The 8505-nt window shown below is 59.8% G+C and overlaps 1 protein-coding gene across 1 annotated transcript; it reads left to right on the top strand.

The window, feature by feature from the left end:
* The first annotated feature begins 1821 nt into the window (after nucleotides 1-1821).
* Nucleotides 1822-6427, top strand: CRABP2 (cellular retinoic acid binding protein 2). Its single transcript, XM_033093043.1, has 4 exons — nucleotides 1822-2043; nucleotides 5178-5356; nucleotides 5526-5642; nucleotides 6039-6427. The coding sequence occupies exons 1-4, from the start codon at nucleotides 1974-1976 to the stop codon at nucleotides 6087-6089; spliced, it is 417 nt and encodes a 138-aa protein (XP_032948934.1). The 5' UTR covers nucleotides 1822-1973; the 3' UTR covers nucleotides 6090-6427.
* Nucleotides 6428-8505: the final 2078 nt, after the last annotated feature.

The raw sequence follows: 8505 nt of genomic DNA, 5'->3' as shown, positions 1-8505 counted from the left end.
TGCTGCCCTCTTACTTCCAGAAGCCCAGGTCCCCCACCCCCAAATAAGCTCTCCCACACTAAACCTGGACCCCTCAAACCAGGCAGAAGCATCCAGCTCCCTTCAAATCTGGCTTTATTGGTTACTGCTGGGTGGGGCCCCCATCACAAAGTCCTTCCTACAGCCTAACCTGCATCCCTGCAGCTCCACTCACCCTCGGGGCTTTATTGTTCTACACATACATTATTCAGAGTTTCCTCCCTTACAGAACAAGCTCGACCCCCAGTGCGTTCTCCAGTCTTTGGCAAATCCTCCAGCCCCCGTCCTTTGGCTCCAGGCCTCCGGCCTCCTCCCCAGCTAAGGCCCCCAACCCCCTAGACATGGTTCAAGACTGTAAGTGACAGCTCAGAATCTCAGAGCCTGTCCTCTGCTCCACCCATGGCCACGCTGGCAGGGAGGGGCCAGGGCAGAGACCCAGGGCTGGGGCCAGATGTGGGGCTTCTCGTCCCGGCCTCGTGGGGAGCTGGGAGGATGGAGGGGCGCACCAGCAGCAGGGCCACGTGCGCGGACTCGCCGAGGGCACTTAAGCCGTAGCGTCCCAACGCGCGGGACCCACCGGGACGGCTCGACCGGCTCAGGGCGCCGCATCCCGGCCCGCTCCACTGCTCTGCAGTGGGCGGCCTCGGGGCTCCCGCCTGTCTCCGAGGCTCCCCGCCAGGCCTCCATTTCTACTTCTCGGTACCCCGGCCCTCTCCGCAAGGGGCTCGGCGGGAAGCAGTGCCCTGCCCCCTCCTTTGATCTCCCACTTCAAAGCCTCTCACCGAGGGGCGGCCGCTCCTTCCGCCGGTTTTATGGCTGAGAAGGGTGACACCTGAGACCCTGCTCCGCCCCTTCCCCGGGCACCCAGCCTCCCTCCATCCTCCGTGGCAACGCGGCGCGCCGGGGCTCCGCGCCTGTCGCCGCCTCCCCTCCGTGCGGCTACTGAGATCCCCTCGGGGGTCTACGGAGCAGAGCAGCAGAGAAAGCGCTTTAATAAAGAGCTCGTGTCAAGTGATTGGCTGCGACCTCTGCCCTCCCCAGCCTCGTGCCCCGGGCTCCTGCTTAACCCTTCGATGCCCACCCTGCGCTTTAAGAGGACCGAGTCTGCCTGAGCCAACTTCCAGTGTCCGCAGACACTAACTGAACCCGAAACCCCGTGGGGAGTCAGGGCTGGGGGCTGGGTGGGGTGCCGCCCCCTCCCAGCCCCTTCGAGTTGTTCCAGCAGGGGGCGCCCTTGCCTCACTTAGGTGCCAGGCCCCGAACCCCCGGGCTCCCAGTGGGTCCCTGAGTCCGGAGGGGTCACACTGGATCCAGTTGAGGCTTCAGAGGAGCCGCAGTTCGGCCGCCCATTCTCTTCCCCAGCTCCGGCTTGCGAACAGGGGTTCACCCGCTGGTGGTGTCGCCGGGCGTCCGGCGCCAAGGATTCGGGGGCTCCCGGTGAGGTTGGGAAGGGGTGGAAACTTGCATGATCTGACCCTGGGGTTCGGACTGCAGGACCTGAGATTCCGGCATTGCGCCCCGGGCCTGGCGCCCCCGCTGTCCTGAGAGCCCAATCCTAGCGCTAGCGCTCCGTCCGCCTCCCCATCCTCCCGCTGGCGCGGGGCAAGCTATCTGGGCGCCCAGCGAACCCCGGACCCGCCCACGGGGCCAGATACTGAGGCCGGGGGGCAGAGGGTGGCGGTGGGAATGCAGGGCCCGAGCTCGGGGCCCCCCAGGTGGGGTGGGAGGCGGGGCGGGAGGCGGGGCCACCTCACTCTTGGGCAGGGGCGGGACCGCGCAGGGTATAAAAGCTGCCCGCGCGGGAGACCAGGCCAGCTTCGGGGTTGTCCTGGGACGTGTCCTGTTTCCTGAGCCTCACGATCGGGCGAAGGCGGCCACATCTCTTTCGACTAAAAGACTCAGCGTCCAGTGCTCCAGCCGAAGGATCTAAGGGGACCGCCACCAGCGCCGCCACCATGCCCAACTTCTCTGGCAACTGGAAGATCATTCGATCGGAAAACTTCGAGGATTTGCTCAAAGTGCTGGGTAAGATTTTTTAGCGCCGGGGAGAGGAGTGGGGACGCCGGAGTCCTCGGAGGTGGGTACGAGAAAGAAAGGGGGGCTGGAAGCAGGGCGTGGGAGGCTGGGCGCCTGCATCCTCAGGAAAAGGATCCGCACACCTGGGTCCCGGGGCGCTGGGCCGGGACGCCCAAATGCTGCCTTCTCCGGCGGGGCGCCCACCGATGCCAGCTCCTGCTGTGACTCAGCCTGTGAATCAAGCAGAAACCAGAGTCCGAGGTCGGTACCCCTTGGGGTGGGGCTGAGGGCTCTCTGTAGTTCAGAAGCTGCAAACCCTGCACCCGAGCAGGGAGCCTGGGTCCCTACCCCACCGGTCCCCCTCGGACACATCCCAGCCTCCTTCCCCTGTCTCTGCCGGTAACCCAGTTCCCAGGGCAGGTTCATTACCTCTCTAATCCCCTCTCCACCCATCAGGTGATCCGGTACCCCAGCACCCTCTTGGTCCCCCTTCTTTCCCCCTTCAGCACTTTCCACTCTGCTCCTCCCACCCCATCTGTGAGACAAATATTTTCCTACAGCGAGCAGCTCCAAAGTCCTAAAATCGCTCTGGATAATTATCACTTTCTTCAATTTCAACAAATGGCTTCGTGTGTTAAACCCCCCACCCCACCCCCTTTCTGAATCCGGGTTCTCTTTTCCCTCCCTCCCTGGAGACACACTGCCGCCCAGCTGGATGTGCTGGTTAAGGGTGGGGGACGTTGAACCCACCCAGAAGGCCCTTCCCAACTGTGCCCTCTGGGGTCTGGGGAAGGGGCGAAAGCAGAAAAGGACTGAAGAGGGGCTCTGGGAAGAGACAGAGATTAGCTAAGCAATTGGGAGGTCCCCTGGGAGCCCTGGAACCATCCATTTCTGGACTGAACAGGGAGACTCCAGGTGGGCGGGGGGGGGGGGGGGGGGGGCAGGGCGCGGGGACTGGGCTGGGAGCTGTAGGAGTGAATCTGGACCTAGGGAGGGTCTGAAATGCTATGGGGGAAGCAGCCGTTTCCATCCTTCCTTGCTGTTAGTTCTTCTTGCACTCTAACCACTGTAGTTGCAGTCATGGCAGTCTTTCTTGCTCCGCCCTTGAAGAAATTAAAGACCGAAAGGACAGAAATTTTCCTTTCAGAAAGCCTAGATACCATTCCCTCCCCCTTCTTCTCTGGGTTCTGGCCCCTCCCCACAGTGGATGAGGCAGTGGCCTGCCTGCCACCCGCCCCAGCCCCAGCTGGAGAATAAGATGCAAAGCCCAACCCTGTTGTCTGTCTGTCTTGGTCTGTTTGTCCTCCCTGCAGGGTCTCTCAGAGCCACGTGCCCTCCTCAGGTCCTGCTGGGGGACAGATTGAAAACAGACCCGTTAGACAAACACAGTCCTGAGTCAGCCAAGGTCTGCTGAGCCCGGCCTCCGCTCTACAGGCCACAGAGGCTAGCTGGAGGGGCGTCTCCTCGGAGCCCAGCAGCCTTGCCTCCACACAAACCCTAGTCCCTTCTCACCCCTTTGCCCTAGTCACGGGTCCCTCTCCTGGAGAGGGATGAGCAGGTATTTGGAGGGTTACCAGCCCATCCAGAATGACGGTCATGGCACGGAGCAGTTCTTTCTGCCTCTGCCACAGGACTGGTAGATGTTAGCAGGATGGACCTACCAGGTGGCCACAGAGAGGGATGGAGTGGGTCGTGTCTCCTCTACCACGTCAATCGGACCTGGAACTAGTCATTTCTCCCTGGGCCTGAGCCAGAAGCGGGCTCCTGGGCCTCCCTCCCTCCCACTCCCTCTGTCTGGACCATAGTGGGTCTGCTGTGGCAGCTGAGGGGAAAGAGGATTTGTTTCTAGGAACCCAGGTCTGGAGAAGGGCCAGATCAGGGTGGGGACTCCCGCTCACCTGGCCCAGCCCAGCTTGCCCCCGCGTCCCCACCCAGTGCTTCTCTGAGGGGTTCTGCTCCAGTACAGGGCTGGAGGCTGGAACAGGCCAAGGGGTGTGGAGCTTAGATTGGGCTCCGGCCAGAGGTGCCTCCCTGCCTGCTTTTCTTCCTATCACAGGCGGGCTCCTGGCTCCCCCACTCCTCTTAGCAGAGAGAAGGGGTCCAATCTAGGAAAGGATATGGGGGACAGGCTCAGGTACTCTGAGTGAGAAGGCCCCAGCTGGGTGATCCTGGAGGCAGGGACACATCAGGGGAGGGGAGGGCCGTGTCCCTTTCTGTTCCTTGAGGGGAGAGGGGTGTGGGAGCCTTCCAGGGGGGCAGGTGAGCAGGAGTCTTATGCAGGGAACTTTCAGCCCCGGCTCTGGTTTTTGCTTTGCCTTCCTTCGATCAGTAAAAATAACAGCAACCGTAAGAATAGCTACCGTTGCCTGGAAATTTAAAGGTATGCCTGGCAGTGTGCCTCAGGTCCTAAACACGCCTCATCCCGTTTGCTGGGCTTTGGAAGAAGCTTTTGTTTCCACTTGACAATTGAGGGATCTAAGGCTCAGAGAGGTTAAGCCATTTGCCCAGGGTCACCCAGCCTACAAGGGAGGCTGAGCTAGGTGGAAGCCGGGCCTAGTGCATCTTACTGCAGAGCCTCTGGCTTCCCCAGGCTTTGGGCCACCTCTTCCCCTGCTGAAATTTCCTGCTCCTTCTCACTCTGGGGAAGGACAGAGATTGGGCAAATGAAGGCCCACCTAGCTCGCACCAGCCGGGGCAGGTGGATAGGGCAGAGAGGGAAGTGGCCCTTATCACCAGGACACAAATGACGAGGCCTGCCTGGGGAGGGGTGAACACACAGTGGCTCTGGTGAGCACACCCCAGCAGAAGGGCTCAAGCAGGGTGGACCAAGGGCCAAACGAGAGGTGGACTGAGGAGAGCCACGCTGAGGGTGCCTGCTGGGCGAGGGGAAGGGGAAACACTGCCCTGGGAACTGGAGAATGGAAGCTGCGATGGGCCTGCTGACTCATCAGGTGGGGTGTGGCGAGGAGCAGGTTCCTGGGGCGGGACACAGCCTTGCTGCCCCTCCTCCCTGACACCCACCACCTGCACCACCTGCCCTCCCTTCAGGGTGCTTTCTGGGAAACCCAGGCAGACTGTCCCCTGCCCCAGCTGTCCCACTGGGGGTGTGACAGGTGCCTGGGGACCTCTGTCGTCCCCTGCAGGGGTCAATGTCATGCTGAGGAAGATCGCTGTGGCTGCAGCCTCCAAGCCAGCAGTGGAGATCAAACAGGAGGGGGACACCTTCTACATCAAAACGTCCACCACCGTGCGGACCACAGAGATTAACTTCAAGATCGGAGAAGAATTCGAGGAGCAGACTGTGGATGGCAGACCCTGCAAGGTGAGGCCCCGGGGACATGGCGTCTGTCGTCCCCGCCTGTCAGCATGCCACTCTGGGTCTTTTCCTGGACTCCGTCCGCTCTCCATTTCCAGGGGAGAAAGTCCCTAGGTGTGGTGGCATGTACAGAGGGGGTACCTCCCCAGCCCACGTGGTCATCCCTCTCTTGCAGAGCCTGGTGAAATGGGAGAGTGAGAACAAAATGGTCTGTGAGCAGAGGCTTTTGAAGGGAGAGGGTCCCAAGACCTCGTGGACCAGAGAGCTGACCAATGATGAGGAGCTGATCCTGGTAAGCCCGTCTCCTCCCCGTGAGAGAGAGCCCGCGGCTCCCTGCACAGATTTGCTGGGTGCAGGGGGTTCAAAGACAATTCTGGTTGGTCCCCCCCCACGGGGCTGCCATCTCTGCCCTGTACGGTGCCCTTCTCAGAGGAACAATGGACACACACTGAGGGGCCCCCACAGTTCTCCAGGGGCTGTCCCTGGTGGGCGGAGGAGGACGCAGGATGGACCCCTGGGCTTTGTTGCCATCCTCCCTCCCAGGCATTTGGGGACCAGTTCTTACCTGTCAGTCCTGAGGCCAGAAGCAGGTTTGGGTCTGGAGACCAAGCAGAGTAGCTCTGGTCAGCTCTCTTCCTCCCCTCAAGCCCGGGGGCCTCCCAGGCTGACACCAACTCTGTCCTTCCAGACCATGACGGCGGACGATATTGTGTGCACCAGAGTGTACGTCCGAGAGTGAGCGGCAGTGAGTGCAGAGACGCCCGAACACACCCCCAGCCCACGCTCCTGCTCCGCTGCCCCATTCCTTCCTTGTAGGCTAGCTTTCCCCTCACCCCATCACATCCCCAGGGTGCTGGGAGCTTCCTCAGGGGCTCTGCTCCTTCGGCCCCTCCTGCCCTCCCTGTACCAACAAAGGGATGGATTGCAAGAGCCCAGATCACCCCTTCCGGAATCACTCCCCGTCCCCCCACTCCCTGTCCACGTCAGCCCCAAAGCAGCCCAGAGCACAGCCCCTCTCTCTGAGGGGACCTGAGGGCCCTCTGGCCTCTACACTTTGTTCCTGTAGCCTGCACCATGTAGGATATTTATTGGATAATTTTATTAAAATGTTTTAAAAAATATAACCTGTCCTTGGCTCATTGTCAAATTCAACCTTGGCTCTGAACTGCAGTGTGGGAGCTGAGGTCGCAGCAGGAGGGACGAGTTCCAACCCTTCCCCTCCCCCTTCTCACCACCACCCCTTCACTTGCTGCCGAATCCATGAGAATCCATGAGCATCGCTTCCTTGGTCCCCCCTCTGGCTTCCAAGGTCACCAGGGCCTCCTCCCCCGACGTCTCAGGGAGCGCTGGCCACCCAGGAGCTGAGACCCACCTCCTCCCGCCTTCTCCATGATGGTGACACAGCCTCTTCCTCCAGTTGTTCTCCTCTCTCCTCTGGCCTCAGTCTGGTGGCGACCCAGGCCTGGCCTCGGCCTCCCACGTGTCCCAGATGAGCTCATCGACACCCCAGCTGGCCTTGCCCCTGCCCAGGTCTCTGCGGAATCTCCCACACACCTTCTGCCCGGCTCCTCCATCTTCCAGGCCCTGGGGCCTCCTCCCACCCATCTCCCTGAACCTCCAGACATAGGTCTACACCACGTGTTCCCAGATTCCATCCCGGCCTCAAATGCCTGCCCTCCTTGCCCAGGCCCACTGCCCTAGGCCAGATTTTGTCACCGCGCACCATGTTTTACACAGCAGCAGCGTCTGACTGATTTTCTGTCCTGTTCTCTCCTTTATGTGGCGGGATCGAGTGAAATGGATACAAGTGTTGGAATAAGAGTTCTGAATTCTGGTTCTGCCACTTGCTATTTGTGTCACCTCAGACAAGTTACTTAGTTTCTCTGAGCCTTAGTTGTGTGTGTGTGTGTGTGTATGTTTTGAAAAACACAAAATAATGTGATTTCATGGCCTACCTACTGAGAAGTTTCAGTTTGGTTGGGTGTGGCTTTGGGGTTGGTGAAGTCCAGGGCCTTGATGAAGGTTGTCAACCTCTCCCTCTGGCTCAATCCTGCTCATCTGTTTCTTCTGTGCGTTGGCCATAGCCAGTCCTGTGACACAGACGTTTCCTCTAAGTCATGGGAAATTGGCTTCAGATGCCCCAGGCCTACATGGTACACATGAGTTCCAAAGGAAGAAGGCCTCTCTCCCAGGGTCCAAAGGAACTCAGTTTGGTTCTGCTTGGATCACATGACCATCCCTTGGACTAGTTCCTCCTGGGAGGGCAAGGGGCCGAGTGGCCGGCCAGGCCTGGACCTCATGCCACAGCCATGGCCAAGGCACAGGCAGGGCACTGGTTGGCAGCCCAGCCAAGCCCCAGCAGAGGAAAGGAGCCCTGTTCCAATGAAGAGGACTGCCGTGAGTCAGGTTTCTAATCTATAAAATAGCAGTTCTATCTAACAACTACCTTACAAGGGTGGTGTAATAGTTAAATAAACATCACTAGGTACCTGGCACTTAGCAATAGAGAACCCTCCAAAAATGACAGTCGTACTTCTCTGATGCACCCTCCACCATGTGGCCTGTGTGTGTGTGTGTGTGTGTGTGTGTGTGTGTGTGTGTGTGTGTGTGTGGTGTGTGTGGTGTACTCCAAAACATAAGTTTTCTGATGTCAGTGCTGCGTTCAAAAATAAAAAGTCCTCTTAGCTGCAGCCCCCTTTGCAGAACAAAGTCCAAACTGGCCCTAGTGGCCCCTACCCCTTCCTGCATGGGCCCCTCCCAGCAGGCCTCACTCCACCCCAGCCTGCTCTGTATGAGATCCACCCTCTGGACACTGGCACCCAGGCTTCTGCAAAGCTTAGCTCCCTGAACAGCCTGCAGCGGCCTCTCCCTGGCTGCATCAGGCTGACAGTCAGTGGTCATGCTTCACAGCCTGTGTTAGCGGGTGAACTTCTGCCTGCAAGACGGGGTGCCCGGGAAGTCAGGGCCAGGGAGTTGGGGAGACAGCGTCCAGAGTCCTTGGGCAACTGAGAGCCCTCTCTGAGTGTGGGGTGGGGGAGGTGAGGGGCCCTTTCACTTATTCATCCCGCTATAGAAGCTGAACACCCTGCTAGGTGCTGGGAACAGAAATAAATAAAATGGACAAGATCTCTGCCCTCATGGGGCCTGTGGGGGAG

Source organism: Rhinolophus ferrumequinum, chromosome 22 (genome assembly GCF_004115265.2).
Source record: "Rhinolophus ferrumequinum isolate MPI-CBG mRhiFer1 chromosome 22, mRhiFer1_v1.p, whole genome shotgun sequence".
Classification (NCBI taxonomy): Eukaryota; Metazoa; Chordata; class Mammalia; order Chiroptera; family Rhinolophidae; genus Rhinolophus; species Rhinolophus ferrumequinum.
This window is presented reverse-complemented; position numbering and strand designations above follow the sequence as displayed.